Source organism: Sabethes cyaneus, chromosome 3 (genome assembly GCF_943734655.1).
Source record: "Sabethes cyaneus chromosome 3, idSabCyanKW18_F2, whole genome shotgun sequence".
Lineage (NCBI taxonomy): Eukaryota > Metazoa > Arthropoda > Insecta > Diptera > Culicidae > Sabethes > Sabethes cyaneus.
Window position 1 is genome coordinate 10,811,257 of NC_071355.1, and position 27,698 is coordinate 10,838,954.

Sequence of the window (27,698 nt, forward strand, 5' to 3'; positions counted from 1 at the left end):
GATTTGACCACAGCGCCTCAGCGAAACAGAATTCGAAAAAATGGTGTATAGGGTAATTGCAGAGTTAATTATTATCTACAATGTTGTTGAAAAAAGTATAGTTTTATCGAAGTCGAGTGACAGAAGAACCCATCGAGAAGCCGTGATGCTAGGCTTCTCACCGGAAAATGAGAAAGTTTGAAGCCTCGTCTACAAGAATGAAAATAACCAACTAAAAGGTTAGGGTCTTTTCACACGTGACTCGAATAATTTCAGACGTAACGATGAATATCGTTGTATCTAATATTTGATAAAAAAAATTATGTATTGCACAGAAATAATAGTTTCCTTACCAGTAAATCCTAACTTACGATTTTTTCGTTTAGGGATTATTACATAGTGCACGCACGTAATTCCGACCAGCTTCTAATTTTGATCACTTCATCAAAGTAATCGAGCACTTTTGTAGCCGAGTATTCTTTGATTAAGAGCGTTTGATCAATCGACTATTTTGGATGTGTGATCGGGGTTAAGAGGCGATCGGAATTACGTGCGTTAACGTGCGGTATATCGGAATTTGTTCCGGCTATTGGTGGTTTCCAATAGTATCTAAGGGCGATCACTTGGAACGGAAGTGATTCATTCAGTTGTGAGTGACATAGATTTGTAGTACACGTGATAAAAAAGAGCAGACACAAAATATACAAACGTTACTATCACCTTTTCCTGTAGATGACATACTACTAACCTGGTCTAATGCAATTGACACGGTCTAGCGCTACGGGACACCATGAGAAGTCATTTTTACTATGTGAGTCAGTGCGTAGTTCACCAGTTAACTGGAAAATTAGTTTACTAAAGATGACCTATTTGCAATGATATACCGTGAAATGGATATATTGTGAAATGGACAATTTTCAAAATTATTGTACAAAATAGTTCGAAGAGCTTTTGGTGAAGGTTGTGTGTGGGATTGGTTAATAGGGTTTGTTACCTAGCTTATTTTGTAACATCGATATAACATGTCCCGGCAAGCTGGAGGAAGGTCAGGGTGGTGTTAATACCTAAGGCAGGCAAAAAAGATAAAACTATGCCAAAAACTTTCAGACCCATTAGTCTGACATCAACGCTTCTCAAGTTGATGGAAAAAATCACGGATAATCACATCCGTAGCGAGTTTCTAAAGAACTCTCCTTTACATGGCACCCACGACAAACACGAGACACATCCGATCGCGACGACAGCTCAAAGCAGACTCATGTCTAAAACGAAAGTATAGGTATGCTAAAATCGGAATCTTCACGGACAGCCAGGCTGCACTACTCTCAAGTCTACCAAATGTGCATCCAAATTAGTTTGGGAGTGCAGCACAACCTTGAGGGAGCTCTCCCGCCAGAACAAAGTTTCATTATTCTGGGTGCCTGGACACTGCGGAATCGAGGGCAATGAGCTTGCCGACAGCCTAGGGAGACAAGGATCTGCTCATCAGTTCATTGGCCCCGAACTGTTTCTGGGCACCTCCATATCCGCTGTCAAAAGCGAATTACTGACCTGGGAAAAGCTAGAAATAGCATCCAGTTGGTATAAAGCGCAGGGCAGTAGACAAGCTAAACAGTTTATCTACCCAGACCCTGCAGTAGTTAACAAACTACTTACCATACAAAAAAAACGAAAAAGTGCGCCGAAGATATCGAAACGATTTAATGTAAAATAGCACTTTTATGAGCGATATCGCACTTTGGATGGTACAATTTTCCTTGCAATATTTTATTTATTTTTGTAATGCGCTATTACCACATCTTGTATTGCTATCCTTAAAGAAAGAAACTTAGAAACTTAAGTACATATCAATTATCTACATATCTATTAAATATTCGTGTTTCAGTTCCATATTGCATGCTTTGTCAGTGTCTGTTTCTTATGTTCTTATTACCGCAAATCGAATTTGGATTCAATTAGAATTCGTTTGAATTCGACTTGTCCGCCGTCCGGAAAAGATGAGTGGAACTCTCGGTATATCACCAGATAGTAATACTATTATTTTGGTGTTTCAAACTTGTTAATTTGTGACATTATTTCTGGCCAATGCAATATAAAAACGAGGAGGAAAAGTTTGAATCAGGGATGATTCAGATTCAGATTCATCGACATCACTACTTGTAAGCGACAAATACTTTGTCGCGATCTGTACAGATTATGACAAACATCATGTCAGAACTTGTTCAACTTGTGAAGCTCTATACAAACAACACGAGTCACCCTTTTTCTCGCAGCTAGGTGAGTTCTAACACTGTGATCGACTGCTGAGAATTAATAAGAACGAAATCTTGTGATAAAAGCGAAAGATTCACTGTCGATCATGAACTGTACATATCATGGAAATCAGTGATTTTCCATTCCTGGTTTGAATGATGTCCCAATTTTCATATAGCTTTAGCGATTTAGCGGTTAGTGATTTCAAGGGTTTATTTTTACTACGTACTCCAAATTTAGCGAAAACGTTAACTCGATAACCAGAATTTAGCGTCGCTAACTAGCTATTTAGCGAATTAGCGAAATCGTGCCCAGCACTGCTTGTAACGATGGTGATTCAGTCATCTATGACACAAGTACACGTGATAAAAAAATGGTTACGAAATATACGAATATATCACCTTCTTCCACATAACATCTTAAGTTAACAAGTATGGAAGCAATAAAAGATTAAAGGGTGTCCACGGTAAAACTGCAACACATTCAAATTGCTTCAACTTTTCAACCGTTGTGTAAAATAATTGAAATTTTGCATGAAGATAGTTCAAAGTGCATCTAGCATTAGAATCTAACACGTCGTGCCATCGATAAAAAGTTGAGAATCCCGATTTCTACGTTTCTCTTGTCATAGAACGGTTTGAAGAATGTCTGACCGTCGATCGTAAGTCAAGATACGGAGAAAAAAGTTGTCAATATGGTGTTAAGAATCACAAACGCGTACCAGACCGTACCAGACGCGTACCGTAACCGGCGTCTACCAGAAACCAAATTCCTCCGTTCGAGTTGTGGCAAAAAAACTGAATCTGAGCAAAAGTTTCGTGCAGAAGGCAAAAACTCGAAGTGGATTCAGCACATTTCAAAAAACAAACGAAAAACAGAATACGGTCGCGAAAAGCCATGCCTAAAAGTTATACAGTTAAAAGCTGACAAAACTGCTGCGTTATGGACGACGAGATCTACGTGAAAGCGGACTTTAACCAAATTCCGGGGCACCAACATTTCACGGCAAAGGATAAGTTTGATGTTCCAAAGAACCTCCGAAAGCAGAAGATGTCGAAGTTCGTCAAGAAATTCTTGATTTGGCAAGTAATTTGTTCATGTGGAAAACGGAGCACACGTGTCGTGACCACAGATAACATGAATGGACCGGTGTATTTGAAAGAGTGTCTCCAAAAACGACTTCTTCCTCTTCTGAGGTTTCACAACTGTCTTATGATCTTCTGGCCGGATTCGGCGCTTTATGCCATTACACAAAGGACGTCCTAGAGTGGAATAAGTCAAATAATGCCGATTTCGTGCCGAGAGATCCTAACCTCCTAAATACAGCGGAGCTGCGGTCAATCGAGAAATACCGTGCTATTATGAAGCAAAATCATCTGAAACGTCCTAAAGTAATCAAAACAGCTGGAGAAATGAAGAAAGCTTGAGTAAATATGCAAAAATATGTCGATTTTGAGGTTGTGCAAAACCTTACGGGTGGGGTTGTCAGCATCTTTGGCTCGAGCAGCACGTTCCTCACAATCATGTGGAAGATTTGTGCCTTCACGGGTGGGGTTAAGGCCAAAGCACAGGCATTCGCATACGGGGGTGAATTAGTTTTGTGTGTTGCAATTTGTTCAGTATGTTTAAATATACATGTTCTTTGTGGACTGTTTATCGCTCATATGCATATTTAATGAAATGTATGGAATATATTCAAAAAAAAATAATACACTTTTTTCCAAGGTTCTTTCGGAGTGCTGTTGAGGGAAGTTTTTATTGTTTTGAAAACAAAATACTATACGTTTCTTTTCAACTAGTTGTTTGATTCGCTCGAAGTTTCCCGAAGTAAAAAAAAGTTTAAAATGTGTATTTAAGGGGGTATAAACGACTAAAATTTTTGAAAAAGTCATAATTTTTTTATTGCAGTCATTTCCGCTTATTTTGATACTAATTTTGTAATGATCCGACCACTTCCCGTGGTGGATAAGTGGAAAAAACTGCAAAATCAAAATCTGAAATAAAAAATTTATGAATTTAAAAATTTTAGTCGTTTACCATGCGGTATTGAAATCCGTACAGCTTCGAAATCCGTACACCTAATACAATTTGCTTGATTATATGTATTAAACAGTCTAAATGCAAAATATTAATAATAGGCGTAGACCCGAGGTTTATTAGCATTACGTCAATGTTAAAATATAGGTAGTAGGCCATGAAATACAACTAATAAAAATTAAAACGTTAATGCCTATCAGATTTCCTTCTAAATTGGCTGTGTTGTTAGCAATTTGCTAAGAAAATAACTTCCAATAAAATGAAGTATAAAGCGTACTTGAAGTGATTTTCCTATTTAAAATCTCGAAAATCAATTTGAACTATAGGTGTTTATCGTTCTACAGCTTAATTTCATTCATTATGGAATTGAAATAATTCATTTCATCATAATTAGTACTGTACGAATTTTGATTCAGTTTTACTAGTTGAATCTAAATCCGTACGCCTGCGCAGTATCCTTAGCGATTCAACTCTATTCTATGTTTTACCAAACAAAATGGAAATAACTAAAGCTAAATATATGTCGATAAACTGGAAGATGGCAGTCACGATAATAAATGGTGGATAAACCTTTAATAAAGCATCGAGATAGTTTAAGTTCCGGTCACCGGTAAGAGCTAGTATATTGAATTGGTACTCTCGAAATACCGGAGTCTCTTCTGCAATTTTTCAGCTTTCCGTATAATTTGCAACAAAAATCAAGAAAAAATTTTATATATTGTTTATAAGTCAAGTTAATTTACTCTAAAATGTTAAAAAAGTTTGTTTCTAAGCCTAATATTTCCTGAGGCATAAGGAAAAGAATGTAAGAACATTTAACACAAACGAGGTTTTGTTACAAGTGGGTGGTCCCATGGATAGAGGCAATATTTAGTCAGTACCAAACATGATATTTTAAGTTTCCGACCGAAAATGAACAATTACGAATAATTTGGCTTAAAAACAAAAAGATTGATTCCTTGTAGTGTTCCTATTTTGCGTATAAACGACTCTTAGATGAGCAGGACAAAGCATATTTTATAAGGCAATTAGTCAAATAAATAAAAACAACTTAGTCATAAACTTTAAACTAATTTCGATCAAGCTTTCACGGATTTAGATTCAAAATTATGCGGACTTTAATTGATTTGCAACATGGTGTACGGATTTTGAATCAGGCATAAAAAAGTGTACGGATTTTGAATCAAGAGTTGCACATTTTGATCTCGATTTTTTATAACTAGCATTAATTTTAGCTTCCTATTATTCCAAATAATGTTAAAATAAGCATTATACTGTCAAAAGAAAATATGACGAATTGCTTATTACAATAACATAATTTTATATTGACCATTTAAAATTGTCTAGTTCTTATGTGTTCGGATTTCGATACGGCACGGTATGTCCCCTTAAAACAACACTCTTGGCACACATATTTCTTAACAAGGGAATCAGCACTGGAGGGCTGACAAAAGGGGCCTGGTTCCTCTCAAGGGGGAGAGGTTCAAATAAGTAAAATGGGGCGCGTTTCTTTTTTATTTAGACCAATTGCACATTGGTAAATAAGGGGGGGGGGTGGAGTTGGGGAAGTAGGCCCAGGATAGTGAGGAAGCTGACTGGGAGGTTTTGCAGTTTTATTACATTCTTAATGCTTGCCAAGTATCGACGAGTGCGGAATGAGTTGACCACGAATCTGAGGAGGAAAAAGCGCCAGAAGGAGGACAGAGATAATGAGGAGCTGGAACAACTATTCCGGGCTAATGACATGCGTAAGTTTTACGAGAAGGTGAACCAAACATGTAAGGGCTACACACTTAAACCTGACATGTGTAGGGACGAGGGAGGGGATCTAATCACAAACGAGCGCGAGGTGGTCGACAGGTGCAAGCAGTTTTTCGTTGAGCATCTCAACGGCGATGTAGCAGAAGGAGACGCAACGGAAGACAACCTAGGAGTGCCTATAAACGATAGTAGTGTTTTGGCTCCGGATCTCGAAGAGATCCGGCGGAAAACCGGTCTGCTGAAGAATAATAGAGCCGATGGAAAGGACCGACTCCTGGTAGAACTTTATAAAAATGGCCAAGAACCGCTAGCAACGGCACTTCATTGGATAATTTCGAAGATTTGGGTGGACAAGAAATTACCGGAGAAGTGGATGGAAGGTTTAGTCTGTCCCATCTACAAAAAGAACGATCGGCTATAGTGCTGTAATTACCGCGGCATTACACTGGTCAACGCCGCCCCAGTTCTGACGATATACAAAACGCTAATCAAACCGGTAGTTCTTTACAGACTTGAGGCAGTAACTCTTATTACGGAAGATACTTTATTTATTTGAACGAAATGTGCTGCGGACTATTTTTGGTGGAGTACAAACGGATAGCGGAGAGTGGAGAATGCGTTTGAACCACGCGTTGCAGGCACTGCTTGTAGGGATTCCCATCGTACATCTGGCGAAAGTTAGAAGACTACGGTGGGCTAGTCACGTCGCAAGGATGTCGGACGACTGTGCAGTGAAATCCGTTCTCTTCAAGAACTCCGCCGGCACCAGGAACAGAGGGGCCCAACGTGCTAGATGGCTAGATCAGGTTGAAACCGACTTGCGTGTGTCGAGACGCGCAACGAATTGGCGACGAGTAGCCCAGGAGAGGAACTCTTGATACAGTAAGAGCCACCCCGGCTCTCGGCTGTAGAAGTAAGAAGTTAGTAGTAATGCGGCCTTCGTGACTAATTTTGAACATAAAAGCCATCAGAAGAATGTAGTAAAAACCAAATTGCTGTTTGGAAGGGGGACGAGGAATGCGTGTATGATGAATGTATGTCCCGCCATAACTCCGAGACGCCTGGACGGTTCTCCATCAAATTTGGCACACATGTTTTTTGACAAAAAAATATCAGCGCAGGGGTTTGACAAAAGGGAGAGGCGGTCGGGAAGGCTCGAATGGGTAAAGGGGTGCATTTTTCTTGCATTTATAGCGATAGCAGCTGTGTACAAGTGGCTGAACGATAAGAGGAAATATCTGAAAGGGCGGAATAGGGTGGCCATTGATAAGGAGCGTCAACCAGGGAGGGTAAAAAACGTTTAAAAGGTTTGGTCTCGCTTGCCGCTGCCAAAGGGTAGACAAATTCAAATGAAGAAAAGGGTGTTGGTTCTTGCATTAGTTTTAGCGGAAGATTTCTCTGTGCTGCAAAGCTTACTCCGTGGGTATAAATCAAACATCTTGACTTGACCCTTCTTTATCGACAGACTTCACAGCCGGTTATTACAGTACAGAACTATTACGGGGCTAGTGCAATGATCCTACTGACTCTAGCAGCACCGCCCAAGCCAAGATTTCAGCATCGTACCTCGAAGCTAAACTGGGCTTGTGCTGCTCACGCATTGAATTAGCTTTTTCGAAATAAATTCTCCAACAGCTGTTCAACTTGTGTCGTGGAATAACATCTGATTGTCGTTCGTTTTTTTCGTTCTTGTGGTGTCAAATTTGTTATCAGGATCAACTCAACTTGTTTTGACTGAATGGCATGTTTTGTCGGGCTAACAGAACTCAAGATTGGTTCCCAAGAGCCGATTGGCTTTAACTGATGCATTTGCAATCATCGGTCACACTTTGCGTCACAGTTTTCAAATCAAAAACCATTCTCTATTGTTCTTAATCTGGTCTGGTTCTGGTTGAAAGATATGAAAAATGATTAAATTGAAAGTGCAGTATACTATTTACAGATGGTTTCAAACCACATAACATAACATTTTTTATAATAACAATTAAGCGTGATGGATGGGACAGACAGATATAAAGTAAATTTACCTTAAGAAACTACCAAACAGATTTAATTCAATAGCAAATGGCATCTACCTGTTGTTCCCCGTCGACTAGCTCGTCAAACGTATAAAACCACCAAATTGCTTTCCAATTTACTTTTGAGTCACATGATTGATTTGGTAGAGTTGACATTCGTTTGTATGTTTTGTGTACGATAGTTTGGCACAGGCCAAGTGGTCCTTAAGCAATTGATCCCACAGCAGCACAACTTGATAAGTGGACACGGATCGCGTGAAGTGATGCAGCACCGCAGAGCACAGCTCGTTGAACTGGTGAAAACCAGTTCCGGGAGATTTGACATCCTTCCATCGCATGGCAGCAGCGGAAGTGGTTTTCCAGTTCCTGTAGTAAGATTGTTTTTCTATGATTTCTATGAATGAATGAATGAATGAATGGTTCACCTTTTTTTTCTTAGGGTTGAGCTTGGGTCGGCAAACGATCGAGCCCCACTTGGCCGGGAAGCGTCGAGGATTCGGACGATCAAAACAACGGTTGCTCAACAAATTGAAAGTGATTGCCACGTAATTCGAGTATCACCCCGTTGCCTAACCTGCTGAATTGAAATTTACGTAATCAATTTTGGGGGACACCCGGTGACGGAACTGCAGTGATAAGATTGATATACAGGAATGTTTTCTGATAAGCGTGTGGAACAAGTTTAATCGACAATTGCGTGTGGTTGGGCGGCCATTATCTGATGCAATTAATCATCGGAGGAAAATCCACAAGCAGTTGCCTGCGTGGTTGGGAAAAATGTTTGGATTTCCCGAATCAATTCGTTCGTTCGTTCGTTCGTGCTAATCCTAAATTTCCTGTTAATCGATAATGGTTCGAAAGAACTGCATCTGCAGGGCCCTTTAGAGGCCCTGTGGGTGGGTGAGAAATCACGACACGATCCAACACGATTGAGTGCAAGGCGTCTCTCTCCCGAACTGCTGCGCCAACCAATCAGCGCGCTCGACACTATCGGTGCCGCCACGCGACGACAGAATGAATGCTGGCGGCCGCTGGTGAGTGAGCATCGACGCCGCAGTGCCGAGCGCCGTGCGCTCGTCGTATGACGACGGCGAAGGAATTGAATTCGCGGCGCAACTCACGGTTCTGCCTGCTGCTGGTGCTGCTGATTTGTGCCGTTTATTATAAAAGATGACAACCGGTTCGGAATGGGTCAGTTTTGCCAGTTATCGCGAACCGAACGGAAGAGTTTCGGACAGTTGTAATAGAAGGTTGCTTAGATTGATTCGGTGATCGAACAGAAAGAGAGAGACAGAGAGAGGGTGGTGATTTGGTTGGTGCAATTTTCACACGTCGTTTCGGGAAAGAGAAAGTGATTCGGCAAAGAAGGATAAAACAACAGAGGAATTGATTTTGTCTGTGGTGTTGTGAGTCAGTGAAAGTGTTGTTTAAAATACTTGAAAAAAAGGAATTGAACACAGCATCATCAATGGAAATTATCTACAAGGTAAATTTTGAAACAAGAAAAATTGAATGTGAATTTCGGTAATTGGTTGATGTCATAAATCAGGCGTCTCCATCCAGTTAAATTACGATGGAGGCGCAAGGTTTCAAGTTTATCTCCTGCTTGAAAAATATTTTAGGAGCTTGCAAACAGTTTGCAATCAATCACCGTGACCAAACAATGGTAAACAATTTATTCAAAACAATTAATTAGCAGTCAGTAATCAACAGGAAAAATTGCTACTTGCTATTGATTATAGCTCCGTATCGTCCAATGGGTTTTGACACTTTTGAACGGAATCAACTTTTTCAGTTCTGAGCAATGTCAAAGTCACTGTCACTTTTCTGTTATGATGTATTGGACAGTGTTAAAAAAATTGCATTCCCGGATGTACTGTATACAGTCCAATTTGACGTACCTTTTGTAGTCCAACAAAACGCGTCGATCGCACTTTTCCAGGACAAGTTGATACAAGACTCGTGATTTTTTCTTTAAAAAAACTTGTCGTGTAAAAGTCCTTGCTTGTTGTTTCTTATAGGTTCTACTATTTTGCACAATTCCGACGCTTGTGCTCAATTTTTTGGCAACATCACGAACAAAATGCGTAAAATTTGCCGTTAAGTCCCTTATTCCGGTCCACTGGTCCCGTCCTGCGTCAGGTTTTCGGTAAATCCACTGAGAATAAGTAGTTTTTCCAAATTACCGCAGACTTTGGCTTCACGGAGCATTATTTGTGCAGAAATAATCAACGTGTTGACGTGCTAATCCGACTCATGCTCTTAAAATTTTCACTTATTTAGACCTTTATCAGTGAGCAATTCTCGCTGAAACGGGGCCACTACTGACACGAGGTCTTGAAATATTGGAACTTTTGCGCTTAATTGGTTGAAAATGGTCCAAAAATAAGAATTACACTTTTAATACCTCAAAATAGTGGACCCCTCGTTCGCCAAGCGGCCTAACAGTTTTAAAAAAAGCTGAATTTTGAGCAAACCTTGAGATCTATATCATGCGATATTTCATAAATTTGCCATGAAACTAACAAATGGCCCGGTTCTGTAAAGAAGTAGAGCAGGGCTTTCAAATGAAGCAAAACTTTATTTGGCGGCCATCTTGGATTTGGTCGCCATATTGGATTTTATCGAAAAATCGCCGTTTTCACCATGAGCCCCCAAACCGATTTTCAATATTGGAACTTTTGCGCTTAATTGGTTGAAAATGGTTAAAAAATAATACTTACACTTTTGATACCTCGAAATAGTGAACCCCTCACTCGCCAAGGGGTCTAACAGGTTCAAAAAAAGCTGAATTTTGAGCAAACCTTGAGATCTATATGATGGAATATTTCAAAAATTTGCCATGAAACAACTAACAAATGGCTTGGTTCTGTAAAGAAGAAGAACAGGGCTTTTAAATGGAATAAAACTTTTTTTGGCGGCCATCTTGGATTTGGTCGCCATATTTCACCATGAACCCCCCAACCGATTTTCATTTTAAGAATACCACTGGAAAGCTGAGGAAAAATGCTACAAGAAACATTCATAAAATTAGGTGTGCAATGGCACTAACTGAATAAAACAACCAGTTATTTGTAGCAAGTTTCACAATTTTCATATAATTATTGTGATAATTCCAAAATTTGCTATGAAACAAATTGCAAACGCCATTGTTATGTAAAGAGGAGAGATAGGGCTTATAAATAAAGTGAAAAAAATTGGCGGCCATCTTGGATTTGACCACCATGTTGGATTTTATCAAAAAATCGCCGTTTACAATGAGGGGTCCACTATTTTGAGGCAATTAAGCGCAAAAGTTCCAATATTTGAAGACCTCGTGTCAGTAGTGGCCCCGTTTCAGCGAGAATCACTCAGTTATGTTGCAAAAATCGGCATTTTATATACACACTAAAATAGTTTTCATAATTTTTCGTTAGAAATTAACCTTGAACCGTTGAAAAACAACTGTCCACTTTATGAAATTAACATTCCTCATTCCTCATGATTCGTGGCATAGGGCTATGTTAGCTGGCTCGGAGGAACTGCAATCGGAAGGTGCAATTTTCGATCACTTTCTACAGTAATGAAGGCCGTATGTCAGCGATAAGGGTGGTGAACGTTGTCGTGGCGGTCACCATCAATTCTTTAATTAGACACCAATCGATACATGTAACTATAAAATTAAATTATTATTTTATAGTGACGTGAACTCTACTACTGATTTACCAAAATTTGAAAATTGTAGTTGAAATATATACCTTCATTTATATTCAAGTGCAAGGAATTATCAATTTTCCTTTGTTTTTAATTTTCTTGGTCGACGAAATTCTATACGCGAACGTTGAGAAAAGCTATTTTATTACGTCAAAATTTCACGAATTCGGCATGTCAGAACAGCTGACAAAACTAAGAGAGATTTTTAAGGCTGTTCGCAAAGTTCCAAACTTCCAAGCTGTCAAAACTTGCGTGAAAACAAAAGCAAAAATACTTACCGTTCTGATTCAAACTTAGAACAGTCTGAAATTTCGAGCACGTCAGAATAAAATGCTCGTTAGTATCGCTAATATGATAAAATATTATGCTTAATGTACACCACCGTGTTAGTTAGAATGTCCTCTATCCGGTGAGGTATGACATTGAACTGTAGGACTCCTTGTAAGAAATCAGCAGGCGCTGGAATAAAGTGAGAACTCAGATTTTAACTTCGTTCGCATACTCTTAGCGTTTCGTGCAAAAGTAGCTGTTTTTTCGTTTGCATTATTTTACTAATTTTAGAACATTTACCTTCCCACTTCGCAATTATTAGGTAAGTGCAAGATATATACGTACTAAAGCATAGTTAAAATAAAATATTTCAGGCATTATTTCAAAGATATTAGATAAATAAAAAGTGTTCGAAGTTTGAATCACGTTTTGAGGTGTGATTCAAACTTCGAACACCCACGATTAATATCCGGTTTTCCGGATTTTCCTTCGGGAATATGAATTACCTGCATTGTAAAGCTGTGCAAAGTTAATTTGCTTTAGCCGTAGTACATAGAGTTTGATAATATTAGCAAATGACTGCAGAGGGACGGATTGAAACTAATTATTGTTTGAAAAATTTAAATCATACTGTTAGGTGGATTTAAAAACACGGTGTTTAGAAAAAGGATGAAATTTCACTTATTTAAGTTGAATGACACTAAAAACATTAATACTTTTTAAAGTAATACAAGTGTTCGATGTCTGAGACTGAAATATTCGAGCTTTGAATGTCGACCATGAAAGTGTTCGAAGTTTGAATCAAAACCTACCAGCAGTTTTTTAGTGTTTTTCAATGTAAACTAACATTTTATCCTCATTTTTAAAATTTTAACACGAAAATAATTAAATTGTCATGCTATTAAACCATTTATGGGAGTAGAATAAAGATGTTTTCGGACTCTTTTCTTTGAAGAAAGTTTCAGCATAGCTTAAGTGTTCGAAGTTTGAATCAGAACGGTAACTGAATTGAGTTGCTAACGTAAACAATTCATTCAGTTACTAAGCAAATTCAAATAGCATAGCATAGCGTGTCATCGCAGCACAGTTTACTATGTTAAATATTAAACACTATAATATGTTCGCAAATCTTCAGTACGTGCTGAATGTATTCGACTTTTAGATATTAACAGAAATACAGTATTTAAATTCTATATTTCTTATGATCGTATTAGGTTTTCGACATACAATTCTAATTATGATAATACGTATATTCCTATGACTCTAATCTCAATCGCTCCGATGCCCTACACATCGGACATTCATCAAATCGCGCAGCGAACGCGTTATTTACATTGAGATTGTCAAAGCAAATCATGCTCCTCCTTCTGCTGGCGCTGAATGCGGGTGAAATTGCGTGCTTTCCGGCAAAAAGTCCCCAATCCAGGATGTGCAAAGTTGAAGTTGTGCAATTATGATGATGTTCGGAATTCCAACAAGCGCAAAATCATTGTAATCTGATCGCAAACGGTACCGCGCTCGCTCGTTTACATACTGCTCGCTCAGCAAACATGTCACAATCACGTGACTAGTCGGTCAAGCGCATGCATGATGATGAAATACTGCGCGAACGTTAACGCGTCTCGTACCGACGTCACGACCGGCTAGACGAAACGCATCACGATGCCCACACCAACAACATGCAGACCATATCAGACCGAGCCGTGCTCGCAGACGAGTATCTAGTTTTAAAAAAGGCCGGTCTGTCGGCTTATCAAATTCTGTTTTAATTGGTTTCATTCTACGTCGCAAACTTCAAGAAATGGGGCACGAACCGTGTGACATCACAAGGTACACTCGTGATTAGCTTTCTCTCTAGCTCATTCTACCGCAGCAGGCGTAGTAGCCAAGTCACGATGAGATCGGCATTTGAATCGCGATTGAACCCATTCATCGTGGATTATTTTGTCAATAGTCAGCGGAAATCAGTCACTTCAATCGATGATAGTGTTCCTACGAATGCAATTTGTATTTGTTTTGATTTGCAGTCTGCTTTCAATTTCACAAAGCAAAACCGCTATCAAACACTACGCCTAGCCAAGCTTTACACAAATTTTCTGAAAACACAACAGAACTCTAATCCTTAAAAAAAGCCTTACCATGCGGTACCATAGCAACAAAACAGCTGACAGCTCGCGACAGGAACGCGCGTGGTGGGAATTTTCCAGCAGCAGCGCCCACGGCGAGAAAACAAAACACACAACAAGAGCAAAGTGGTCGGTAAACCAGATTGTGATGCGATGATGCAATTGATGGTGATAGCACAAATAAAGGGCAATAAAATTCGCGGGTCAAATTCACCGTAAAGACCGGGCGGCGACTGTCAACATCAGTATAAAAAAGAAAAAGACTGTGAATCCTCGCTTGGATACAGCAGAGATTGAACAAATTGCTTGCTGCGTTGCGGTCGAATAAGCCGGCTCACTAGCAAACCGCACAAAGTGTGTCAAGTTTGTCCGTTTCTTATCGGCACTCTCCGGTGTTCTTTCGCCGGGTGTGGTCAGGCAACTGTATAGCTTTCGTTACGAGCTGGTGTCACGTACCCTTCTTCTAGAACCCGAAAAGGGTTCAAAACAATGAATCACAGCTCATGTGATCAGTTCGTGTATTTTCATCCACCTCCTCCTCCTCCTCAGTTCTGGCGATGGTCAAAGTACATGCAATCAAACGGGGTACAATCGCATGATCCCTGACGAATCATCTGTTCGGGGTAAAAACAAACTGTTATCGCCGGCGATATTTTCACCGGTCCTATCTACCTTAATTGCCCCACAATAAGACATTAAAAACTTCATAAAATAGAACGAGCGCGCCTTCTGCCAGGTGGCAGCAAACTCGATCGGCCAAAAACTGGATCCTCGCAGCTCCGACCGCAATCTACCGTATAGGCACGCGCATCCATTGCCACCCGAGGCGAGCCGAAGCTTTCAAGATTCGCCGCAAACGAGCCGTTTCGCTTCCCTTTATGTACATATAAACAAGCAGTTCACAATTTATTACCTTGGAGTTGTTTTTATTATTTCATTAATCTCATTTTCGCTCGTTTTGGCGTTTCCTTTTCCATCACACAGATAAGCGCCAAGCGCGGGAGCAAAAAACCATCACAACAAAGCGGAGATGACCTACCCGCAGTACCCGGTGCTGTTTCCGTACGACCGATGTCACTGTCACTGCTGGTGGTGACGATGACGATGCTGATCTGCATACTAGCCTCCGTGACGCAGGTTTCGGCCAGACCATCAGACGCCGTGAGCGCAGCAGCGGCAGTGCCCAGCTTGCCAGCCGCCGATCATAGTAGTCCAGCCAAGCTTCAGCGCCGCGATCGACGCTCGGCCGAAGATGAACACTATAACGGCGACGATTACTACGATGAAGACTATCTACGCGTCAAGCGTTGCTATGAAGATGTAAGTACCTACAAACAGCTCTCTGTCGCTTTGTAGAGCAAACTTAATCTTGATTAAGTTGACGAATTCTCATCCTCTGTCTCTCTCTTGCTCCCCCACAGGAGGATGTCAACGAACTATGCCAACGCTGCTCCAAGGTGACAAAGTCGGCACTCGTATTTCCGATGTGCTGCAGTAACGAGGACGAAACGATGGACTGGTGCAAGGCGTACGTTTATTACGGTATACAGAATTAAGCCCCGCGTTATCAACTCCGGGCGGCTACATCGCGACGCACGTTACTCGGAAGTGCAAGCTCCACTTAATCCGCATTAGTGTGGAACCATATAGGCGTTAGGAAGCGCGTGACCGCGACCCTTATTTATTATGTGCAAGTGTCCTTTTTCATTGTCATCCTGTTTTCGTGTCTCATCGTCGTAATTTATTGAGCCATAATTACTTAATCGTTGTGTTGTACAGAGCGTCACCGCAGGTATAGATTTTTGCAGAGCAAACTAGTTGGGATCTCCCTTATAATCAATCTACTATGATAGCATTTATATATTCACACTTATAGACCCTAAAAGTTATCAGATCCCACCTTTTCCGAGCACAGAAATCTACGCTTGTGGTGGCGCTGATCATACAGTTTGAGATAAAAAGACTGCTTGTAATTCCATTCAAATTATATAGATAATACAAGTTATAATGTAATCGATAGGTTAAGTAGATCAACCGGCACAGGTGCCGCAGAGACTTACTCGGTCAGTGACAAAAACTGCCGCCAAGAATATCTATTCAATATGCTAGTATAATAAACAAACAAATCTCAGGACATAAGCCACAAACCTGTTTGGGACATTATCACAGTGCCTTGTGCTTGCAGTCTCGTTTGATAGTTTATAATTTTGCACTCAAACCTTGAACCGAGTCATCCCATCGTATCGCCGGCAACCTGCAGCGCTCCCGGTTGCCGATATAATCTTATCAAATGCATAGTGATATTTCGGAATCGTAGATACACTTAATCACTCGGCCGTTACCAGCACTTTTATAATCAGTGTTTACTTGCCAAATTAGATCTATTTAGATAGCAGGAGGGTAGAAATTCTCTAAATTGAACGACTACGACTTGGCATTCGCCCGACATCTTCCTTGTAGTCTTGAAGAAACTTTTCGGTCTTTTCGTGGACACTAGAGAATCGGCCTGTGCAGCGGTCGCATACTTCCACATAATCGACTGTGGAACTCCTATAGGCAAAAACCAAAGTGGCACTTCTCAAGACGATTTCAGCTTCAGGCGGCACTTCTCGGAACTCGTTTTGCTAAACGATACAATCTCTTCCGCCTGGTTGCCTGTGGCTCCGTTCTGATAGTCGACGATACCGTCAATTTGTAGCATTTAGAGACGGCGAGATTATGAGTTCAACTACTGTCAACGAGTGGCCCTGAACACTGCACGCGCCATCAAAAATGAACTTCGTCGATGAAGCGACCAAATGGGGCTCAGGTTTACTGAGCCAAATTTTCTTCGAGAATGGAGGATTACGGATAAAGCACTTCGGGTTTCAGTTCTGTATCACAAGGTTCTACCACAACTAATCCGTTTTGCGTACTACGTACTGCGGACTTTGAAGCTATCTTTAATAGCTATCACAGTCATTATCTGTACCGTAACAGCGAATTGGTCCTCAACACTGGCGTGCCCAGAGGATGCTCCATAAAGGCGACACTTGCAGCCTAATTTCGTTGGTACGTGAATGCCAATCAGTGAAAGAAACACTAGAATGTAAGTTAAACACATTCCCAATTGACGCAATCTTTCAAAAATGTTTAATTTCAGCTTTGAAGCGCAATAAAAAACGCAAGTTATCTCAACATTTTCATGTCCACCATTAAAACACTTGAGGTGATTAAAGGGCCAGAAGGTTAAGCGTGCAGCGCAGTCATACAAACGGCGGAAGGCTTGATTGCCAGATTTGCTGTCAAGATAGTGCTGATGAATGTTCTAGAATCTTCAGAAAACAGTTTTGAACAATAAGACGTCGGGATCCCCGGAACTCCACGGGTAGGGGGATGATGGCGAAACCAGTGACAACCAGTACGTTACTAGCTAGCGTCTGCTAAGATCGAGAACCGTCACGTGGAATATACAGGGAATAGCAATGTGGACGATTCAATATGGAAAACGATGCCGTAAACAACTAGTCTGCCCATAAATGGAAGTCAGCAGTAACACGTGCAAAAACGTGCAACTGCGATGTTCAGATTCGCAAGAAGAATGCAGTATTTACAATTTTACGAACAAAACTCAGCTTTTGGGCCCAAAAACTGCTTCCAAAATTGGGCTCTACGACGAAAAGTTGATGACTGGTAATTTCCCGTTAAGTAAAACCTGAAAAAAGACTAGTAGAATTATGTGAATAATGTAAATCCGGGTTCTGAGAAAGAAGAGAGAGAGAACGATGTTTTTTTTTAACTGGAAATTGTTTCGTCTGAGTGTGCCTTTGTGTGTCTGTGTTTTGGCAGATATTTGAAAAGCCAAGAGTAACCGTTTCCAGGGTCTTTGTCGTCTTTCTTGCTTAAATCACTTGAATGGATTGTTGACCACCACATCCGCGAAACAAACTTAGTGGAAGTTCCTCTTCATTCAGCACAACATGCTTATCAAAGTGGCAAGTCTACAACCACTTTATTACATGTTGTGGTGAATAAAATTGAAATTGTTTTTTTCCGAAAAGAATCTTGCTTAAGAACTTTTTTGAAGGCGCGTTTGATAACGTATCTTTCGCTTCCATTTTGGAGGCTGCTCGTTATCATAATGTGCCTTCAATAATCATAAAGTGGACAGAACAAATGCTTAGTAACCGATTGCTTTTTTCGTCCTTACGGCAAGCAAGCATTTGGAAGCAAAGTGTTTGTGGATGTCCACAAGGTGGCGTTCTCTCGCCTCCTTTATGGAACCTTGCGACGGATGGCCTACTGAGGAAACTCAATGGTCTAGGCTATCCGTCACATGGTTTTGCGGATGACTATCTCATCCTAGTCGTTGGAAAGTGCATAAGCACATTATTTGACTTAGTGCAGCAGGCACTACGCGTCGTGGAAAGGTGGTGCCGAGAAACTGTACTTTCGGTAAATCCGAGCAAAACATCCATCATCTTATTTTCAAGACTTAGAAATACCAATGGGGCTCGCGCTCTGCGCTTTAATGATTCGGATGTTGATATTGTGAACGAGGTGAAGAACGTGGAGTTGATCCTCCAAGCTCCAAGTCGGTCCACAAACATTGATTTCCGAATTAAAAAAGCGTGCGTGGCCTTTGTACAATGTAGACGAGCAATTGGCAACTCTTGGGGGCTTAAACCCAAATACATACACTGGTTGTACACAGTCGTTGTCAGACCAATACTGGCGTATGGTTGTTTTGTATGGTGGCAGAGAGGGGAAGTTGTGATTGTCCAGACAAAGCTAAACCATCTTCAAAGGATGTGTTTAATGGCAATGTCTGGTGCATTTACTACTTTACAACTCCTACTGCCGCCCTAGAAGCTATTTTCAATATTAAACCTCTACACTTCCACCTGAAGCAAGAGGCACTAATATGTGCTTATCGACTACACGCGATTGGCCTATGGCAGTCTGTGGACGGTTCCACTGGTCATACTCGATTGTGGTCGCAAATTGTTGCTGAGGACAAGTTTGCCCTTGCTCCTAGCGATGTAACGCTCATGCGTACTTTCCCGTATAGGACTTTCTCAAGTGACTAGAGAGGAGTGGATGTTAGGCTACATGGAAAGGAAAATTTCCGACTATGTGGTCTGTTATACCGATGGTACCTTGTACGAAGGTCGCGCGGGTGCTGGTGTTTACTGCCGTGAGCTGGAATTGGAGGAGTCCTATTCGTTGGGTAGTTAGTGCACCGTTTTTCAAGCTGAAATCTTTGCAATTATGTGCGGAGCTCAGTTTGCACTTCAGAAAGAACTGATAGGCAAGATTATCTACTTCTGTTCTGACAGTCAAGCCGCTATAACAGCCCTTTGTGCGGCTAATTCTAAATCTAAAACAGTCATCGCCTGCCGCACCCAATTAGAAGAACTAAGCATTCTAAATGCCGTTCAGCTGGTTTGGGTCCCTGGCCATTCTGGAATAACCGGAAATGAATGGGCTGATGAACTAGCAAGATCTGGAGCAGAAAAGCCAGTTTTCGGACCGGAACCTGCTTTCTATCAATCAAGAGAAGGACAAGTTTTGGTTGTATCTATCAAACATTTATCCGGGTGTTAACGACGAGACGGTAACAAATATAATGCATTCGAATTTAGGAACAAACGAGGCCACTGTCGTCATACTCGTTCCTCGCGGAAAATACTTGCGCTCTCTTACATTTGTGCCTTACAAAGTCGGGATGCTAGAGGATCTGAAATCGAAAACAATGTCTTTGGATACATGGCCATCTGGTACAAGATCTGGTACAAGGTTTGAGGATTTGGGTAAAAGCGTGATTTTTACGGCCAGTACTGTTGAACCCGCTACAATCGTCAACATTAGTGACTCTGGCAATGGACATGTTCGGCGTTAATTGTAGTCCCATAGAACCAAATAAAGTCTCGCCTTGCCCAAACCCTCACCATGCCCGTCCACTGACAATTTTGCATCAAAACGTTCGTGGATTAAGAACCTAAACTAAAGAACTCCGCTTGGCACTTTCAACGAGTGACTACGACGTCATTCCGAGAAAATTCGGCCTTCTATGACTATTGCTGAAATTCGGCCTTTTTGGATTTCGGCCATTCGTGATTCGACCATTTGTGTTTCGGCCATTCGGTACCAGCCCATTAAGAGAGTAATCTTTTGAAAAGACACCAGTCCAAGGTATAGAACAAAATAGACTTAAGTTAGTCATTTGGAAGCTTCTCTCTTATTAATTTCGTCAAATAATTTGAGTCTACATTCATTTTCGACTCGAAACTAGGCAAAAAATTTGCTGATAACTCAACTTGTTAGAAAGAGATTGTCAACGTAAACAAAATGGCATTTATTGCATCCGAAGTACATTTTAATTGTTCTAAAAACATGACTGAGATGGATTTTTAAAACAACTATAACTTTTAAGGATACAAACAGATACAGACAATTGTTATTTGCTTTTAAAGGTTTTTTGTTGTACTTTTAGGTAGGAATTGTTTGATCTGCCACCATTTGCCACCTTGGGAAATATTTAAGCTCAAAGTAGTACTATTTTTCATCAAAAATGCTCAAAATCTCCGAAACTGTAGAAAATCGCGTATAATAATGTTCTACAAAAACGTTGATTTTTGCAAGATAAGCAACTTTCTGGAACACTATGAACACGTAAAGGTTGACCAGAATAAGTCAGGGTTTAAAAACTGTTTTGAAGGGTTTGTCCACGAATAACGCTTCATAGACAATTTCCATGAAGAGATACAAGTATAGTGTATTTGACAAAGTTGTTTGTATTGATATTTACTACAACTTTGCCGAAAGTACCAGACCTGTATCTCCAATATACGAGAAAATAAATTTCGTATCTCACTTTTAAGGGAATTAAACACCCAAAGATGTTTGTCACAAGAAGGGGCTTATTATGCCAAGAAATGTTCCTAAAGGTAATATATGCGAAAAACTTCACGTTTCGGCGCTATATCAAACGATCACGTATTTCGCTTTTTAGACTACTGTGGGTTGGTGTCTTCGGAGAAGTTTAATCTATTTATATAAGAGGCTTGTCTGTAGCCAAAACCAAGTCTGTGAGAGGACGTCACAAGGGGCTCATCGTAAATTAAAAATAGGCCCCTGACAGGTCGTCATGTTTTCGAAGCAATGAGTTCTATTCTCAGTTACCTCACTGGTCGATTGCTGGACTGCTTGATTGCTCAACTGGTTGACTAGACTGCTCGACTGGACTGGTCAATTAGAAAAATCGACTAAACTATTCGATTCGACTGCTCGAATCCACTGCTTGATTGGACAGATCGACTTGACTGCTTGACTGAACAGCTCGATTCAACTGCCCGAGATATTCGAACTACTCGACTTAACTGCTCGATTCGACTGCTTGACTGGACTACTCGATTCAACTGCTCGACTCGACTCAACTGCTGAACTAGAGTAGTTTACTCGACTCAACCGCTTGACTCAACTACTCAATTGGACAATTCGAATCGGCTGCTCGACTCAACTGCTCAACTCATTACTCGATTCAACTGCTCCACTAGACAACTCGATTTAACTGCTCGATCTGACAGCACGATTTAACTAACGACTGGACAGCTTGATTTATCTGCTCGACTTAGCCACTCGATCTCAACTGATTGACCTAATTGCTCGACTCAACTGCTTGATTCTACTGTTCGAGTGGACTACTCGACTGAACTGCTCGATTTCACTGCGATACTTAACTGCTTGATTGAACCACTAGACCCGACTGCTCGACTAGACTGCTTGACTAAACTGTATGATTAGACTGCTCGGCTCAACCGCTCGATTAAACTGGTCGAATGGACTGCTGGATTCAACTTCTCGACTTGACTGCACGATTCAACTGCTCGACTGAGTTGCTCAACTCAACTGTTCGACTTAAACACTCGACGTAACTGCTCAACTGTACTGCTTGACTTAACTGTTCGATTCGACTACTCGACCTAACTGCTCGACTCGACTCAATTGCTCGACTCAACTGCTTGACTTAAATACTGGATTGGACTATACGAATCGGCTGCTCGACATAGCTGCTGTACTCGATTGCTCGATTCAACTACTCGACTAGACTACTCGGTTGAAATACTCGAATCTACTGAAATCTCAACTCAACTGCTTGACTTAGCTGCTCAACTCGACTGTTCGACTGAACTGCTTGACTGGACTACTTGACTGAACAGCTTGATTCAACTGCTCAATAACTGCTTTACTCGACTGCTTGATTCGCATGCTCGACTCGTCTGCTCAACTCGATAGCCTGCTTGTCACGATATCATATGATCGGTGTTAAATCAAATCGGACCAAGTCGCAAAATTTAAAAAAATGAGTTAATGACAGCAAACGATCAAGAATTCTCTAAGCAACATTTTACTAATACACAGACTACATAAATGTTACAAACAGCCAGAGTTATAAGATGATTTCGAACGGTTGATAGCTATAAACCATAAAGAGCACCAAACTTTGAATACGTTTTTCTCGAAATCAAAATTTTGTCATTTGTTTTGTCTGACTTAACACCGACCATATGAATCGGTTTGCGGCAGAAAATGGACGGTTCAAAGCCACTCACACTGTTCGAGCTGACAGCTCGAATGAAAATATAAAATGTGAATAGCCCCGATTGCTTTGATCGAAAACGGATCCATCGATAAGTGGTGTTATCGCGCAGCGCAAAAGGAGTATAGGACACGAATAATATCGACAGACAACGGGATTGGTGCGAAAGATCGATGGCGTGATCCGAGTGGAATTTTCCGTACGCAAGCAAGGATAACGCTCAAGTATAAAAGGAGAGGCGGCTGCGTAAGCGTTCTCTCAGTTTTCCTTTGTCTACCCATGGTTTATCAGTAAGTAAAAAATAAAAAGGATAAGGTCAGTGAAGTTAAAGTTTAAATAGTTAAAACAAGATAAGACATGTACTTAGTGTAAGGTGTAGAAAGAATGTATATAAAGGTTTAGTCGAATTAGTGAGTGTTTTTTAATCTTCCGAAACCAAATCCCACAGTCCACTGCGAAACACACACAAAAGAGTCATTTTGCCCCCCTATAGAATCAGCACAGTGGAGATAATATTTTTATTCAGTTAAATAAAATCCAATGCGGGCATAAAAACTATTTGTTTCAGTTTCCGGCTAAGACTCTCTTATGTACAACATCTAGAGCTATATTAGGCAATATAAGAACTCAAAGCACTAATACAAAGATTAAACATCTTCGCAAACACTGACCAATGGAATGTATCCGCAGTTTTCCGAAGAGACATTTATGTTTTCCGGATCGTAAGATTCGGGCTCAACTAGTAATAAAATATAGCGCATCATCATCTTGTTCCGAAAACCCGCGCTGAGAATCGCGGCTAACACGCTGACAGACGAACAGCGTCACGCGCAGTACCTTGTAAGTCGCAAGGGCCTGCACAGTGTCGTCGTCCTAACAGTAAAAACAAGTTAGATTAAAACTTCTCGGTCGGTGGTTTCTACAGTAGACGGAGGATGAGGCACAATTTTGTGTCTAAAAATAACCCAACCAGATACGTCGCTACCTTAGTAAGGGGCTTATGCAGTCTCGTTTTGTCTAGCGCCTCTGCGGTTCAAAGCCCTACACTAGCACAGTTGTTATAAACTAGTTGAGGTAACCGATTAATCAGTCATAAATAGCTTGCAGCAACCCGAAATGACAAAAATGCGTTAAGGGCCAAACAGAATGCTGCGTCAACGCATCCGTCAGCGTCAATTTGACAGTAAACCCATGGGAAAAGTGTCAGAATAACGCTGACGGACGCGTTGACGCAGCATTCTGTTTGGCCCTTTACTTGGGTGGTACAGGACCACCAGCGAATCATATGCCCTGGCGGGTGTCGTGGGTTCGAATTAGGTTATAATCTCTGATTATAGCTCCATTCCAAAAAATTTTTCATTACTTTTCCCTACAGTCCCTCCATCAATTGTAGAACGACCGTTTCAAAAAATATTTTATTTTTGAAATCAGCAGCCTGAAAAACATAAAATCTTGAGGTTTTGGTCAAGAATTTTAAATTTCCGACCACTGTTGCGGCGCAACACGCTAAACTTATTTTGCTGCTGACGTCATAGTGGATTACTTTATTCATTCCAAAAAAAAAGTAAAGTTACCTGCTGCAGTTGACTGATGACCTTGGTTGATGACAAGCAAAGTGACTGACATTTCTCGCTGTCATTTTTTTTAGTAAACAAAAGCGTGTGCAGTTTGTTTTTATTCCGCTTTAGGAAGTCCAAAGTTTTGCCGTGATGATAAGGCGGTTTGTTCGTTAATAGTATATCAAAATAAAAAGGATAATTTAAAGATTTGTAATGTAATGGTTGAGTATTCAAAATGTGATAGTAAAATAAACTATTATTTCTTACAGACAAGAATGACCATCAACGCAGACAGCAAAGCGGTTCGGCTTTTACTATACTGTTGTCGGTTACGATTCCGCCGGTATCCAGCATTCTACTTTCCGGTGTTCGTATTTCTGCAGGCATTACAGAAGCTTAGTTACGATTTGAAACTACGCTGCATACATTTTCGTATTCTTCCAATGCCGAATCTGCTATTCGAACGGCACCAACAGGGTCGACTGGTTCGATCGGAACATACCCTGTTCGTTAGTCGCTCCGTTTTCAACCAGTACGTTGTCGAGCGTGAAATTAACTGGATCAATCTGCTGGTACGGGCTGTTGGAGCAACCGGGAATGTTCAAAGAAAACCCGAAGGCGATAATGGACTGACGTCGATGATTCTAAATAAACAACCCATTTCTGTCCTGTTCCAAGTGATGCCTTTGACATCGATTGCACCCAATGTAATTTACGTGAAAGAGAATCTGTACTATGAACTGGCCGAGCGGTACAAGCTTGGCACTAACGGTTACGGTGGAATGCTTCAACGATTGCCGGAACAGCAGCATCTCCCTCAGGTGGCCAGTAAAGCAAATGTGTTCATATATAACACGCCGTACGACATGTCGACCGATATGGTGGACTTTATAATGGGTAAATACTTTGAAACTCCTCGGCTGTTGTACCGAAATCACACCTATCAAATTGCACTGAACGAGCAATTTCTGGGAAATACTTTCTACACTAAGAACTTTGCTATTTTTGCTCACTTAAAATCACTCTATTTCAAGTGCTTAAACCTAGAATCTACGGGTAATAGTTTCGAATTGTACGGAATTGTTTGCAAAAGTTTGACCAGTTTGCATCAGACAACGACGTTGAATAATTTCGTACCACGACAGCGACTAGACGATGTGAATTTTCTACCAATATGTCCGTTTGGGTTGAAAAAATATCACGACGAGTTGACTGCCTCGTTGAAGGCCTATCTGAGGCAGGACAATAACTCCCTGGTAGAGCATCAGATTTATCCCGTGTTCATGTTGAAAGGAGAACGGGGCATCGGAAAGTCCAGCGTGCTCCGATCGGTGGCGCAATCGTTGGGGATTCAAATTTTCTACGCAGATTGCAGCGACATTATGACGTCGATTTCATCGCAAACCGAGAGTAAACTGATCACCGCCTTGAACCGGTCCAAACTGTGCAAACCGTTGATAATTGCGTTGCAAAATTTCGAAATATTCGGTATAGACAATGAGGGTCATGAAGATTTGCGAATTTTGGTTGCCTTTCAGGCGGAACTGCATGCACTGTTCGGTCGAAAATACTTTCCTCCGGTTGTGATCGTTGCGTTGGCTAACGAGAAAACCTCCGAGAAGCATAGGTTGAATAGTTTGTTTCTGGATGTGGTCAGTTTTCAGTCTCCCACCGTTGAGGAACGATTTCAACTGCTAAGATGGATAGCAGCTCGGGAGTCGGGGATAACGGTTTTACCTGCAGCTCAGTTGAAAAAAATCGCCGAACAAACGCAGGGTTTTATTTTCGGCGATTTGAAGTTACTGCACACAAAGGCACTTCAACAGACTACGTCTGGGGCGTTGAATTATGGTCACTTCGAAAAGGCATTGGAGGAAATGCAGGCTTCCTTTTCCGATAGTTTGGGAGCTCCAAAGGTGCCGACGGTTTTGTGGTCCGAAATAGGAGGTTTGGCAAAGTTGAAGACTGAAATTCAGAACAGTATCGGGCTACCGTTGCGACATAAGAAGCTGATGGGAAAGCATTTGCGTCGCTCCGGAATACTGCTGTACGGTCCGCCCGGTACGGGGAAGACACTGATTGCCAAAGCCGTTGCTACCGAGTGCAATTTGAGTTTCCTGTCGGTGCAAGGCCCCGAACTGCTGAACATGTACGTTGGTCAGAGCGAGCAGAACGTGAGGGAAGTGTTTTCCAGGGCACGGTCGGCAGCGCCTTGTGTGCTGTTCCTGGATGAGCTAGATTCTCTAGCTCCCAATCGGGGAGTATCGGGCGATTCGGGTGGCGTTATGGACCGTGTCGTTTCGCAGATGTTAAGCGAAATGGACGGAATTTGCAAGGGGTAAGTGCCCCTTGTTGGATGGTTTTGCGAAGTAACATAAAAGTGCTAATTTTTCCTTCTAGAGCCGACCCTAGCCAGCAAGTTTTCATTCTAGCAGCGACAAACCGGCCGGATTTGATTGATCCGGCACTTTTACGACCGGGTCGTTTCGACAAATTGCTGTACGTTGGACCAAGTTCCTCAATCGAGGACAAGGAAAGTGTTCTGCAGGCCATAACCAACCGGTTTCATCTGGCCAAAGAACTTACGCTGAGAAAAATTGCCGAAGGTCTCAAACAGGATATGACCGGAGCGGATTTGTATTCAATCTGTTCGAATGCGTGGCTGAGTGCGGTTCGACGGGCAATACGCGGTACCAGCAAAGGTAGATTTTGTTCGTCCATGCTTTTGACAGGTGTTTAAATTTAATTTTTCTTAAATTTTCTATTTTTCAGAAGAAAATATCGATGATAAACTCGGACCAGAGGATGTGGTGGTTAATGAGAGCGATTTCAAAGCAGCCATGAAAAAGTTTATCCCTTCGATAAATCCAGCCGATATGGAATATTTTAATAAGTTAAGGACAAACTATAGTGCGTGATTGGTGTGTGGTGCTAGGTAGAGCCAAATGCAAACTGGCAGTTTTAGTGATGGCCGATTGAAAAAGTAGTCGATTGGTTCGCACGATAATTCGGTGTAGAAAATCGAACATATAGAGACAAAGTCAGAGAAAATTAATTTGAAAAATCGGTTACCACTAACTGAGATTTTTTCGGGTACAAATACGTGTTTTTATTGTATAGAAGATTGTTGATGGTTGATTACTGGTTTTTAGAAAATGTTGATTTTAAGAAAATGTTTCTTTTTCATTTATTTACACTGTCCATGGACATTACGACTGTGACTACAGTTACAAAGGCAGACAAGGCACTCAAAAACCGCTAGTTACCACTCTTTATAATAGCACTCTATGCTTTGATTCGAAATTTAGGGAATCTCTCCAAGTAGTGCCTGCAGCTCGTGATTCATACGCCTCCGCCACTCTCCGCTTTCCGTTTGTACTCCGCCAAAAATAGTCCGCAACACCTTTCGTTCAAATACGGC

The 27,698-nt window shown here is 41.1% G+C and overlaps 2 protein-coding genes across 3 annotated transcripts; both read left to right on the top strand.

The window, feature by feature from the left end:
• The first annotated feature begins 9,297 nt into the window (after positions 1 to 9,297).
• LOC128743716 (uncharacterized) lies at positions 9,298 to 16,149 on the top strand. Its single transcript, XM_053840343.1, has 3 exons — positions 9,298 to 9,534; positions 15,122 to 15,457; positions 15,559 to 16,149. Exons 1-3 carry the CDS (start codon positions 9,517 to 9,519, stop codon positions 15,691 to 15,693), a joined length of 489 nt encoding a protein of 162 aa, XP_053696318.1. The 5' UTR covers positions 9,298 to 9,516; the 3' UTR covers positions 15,694 to 16,149.
• An 8,238-nt stretch (positions 16,150 to 24,387) lies between these two features.
• On the top strand, positions 24,388 to 27,405 carry LOC128742797 (peroxisomal ATPase PEX6). 2 transcript variants are annotated; one of them, XM_053839255.1, is made up of 4 exons: positions 24,388 to 24,492; positions 24,547 to 26,615; positions 26,678 to 26,979; positions 27,050 to 27,405. In XM_053839255.1, exons 2-4 carry the CDS (start codon positions 24,553 to 24,555, stop codon positions 27,193 to 27,195), a joined length of 2,511 nt encoding a protein of 836 aa, XP_053695230.1. In that variant the 5' UTR covers positions 24,388 to 24,492; positions 24,547 to 24,552; the 3' UTR covers positions 27,196 to 27,405. The 2 variants fall into 2 exon arrangements, with proteins under 2 accessions (XP_053695230.1, XP_053695231.1); XM_053839256.1 differs by having other exon boundaries at positions 24,460 to 24,487.
• The last annotated feature ends 293 nt before the right edge of the window (positions 27,406 to 27,698 follow it).

Bases quoted from the DNA above. Each gene is read 5' to 3' on its own strand.
- LOC128743716 (XM_053840343.1), top strand. The intron at 15,458-15,558 runs GTAAGTACCTAC...GCTCCCCCACAG, and splicing joins TCAAGCGTTGCTATGAAGAT to GAGGATGTCAACGAACTATG.
- LOC128742797 (XM_053839255.1), top strand. From the start codon at position 24,553: ATGACCATCAACGCAGACAGCAAAGCGGTTCGGCTTTTACTATACTGT. The intron at 26,616-26,677 runs GTAAGTGCCCCT...TTTTCCTTCTAG, and splicing joins ATGGACGGAATTTGCAAGGG to AGCCGACCCTAGCCAGCAAG. The intron at 26,980-27,049 runs GTAGATTTTGTT...TCTATTTTTCAG, and splicing joins AATACGCGGTACCAGCAAAG to AAGAAAATATCGATGATAAA.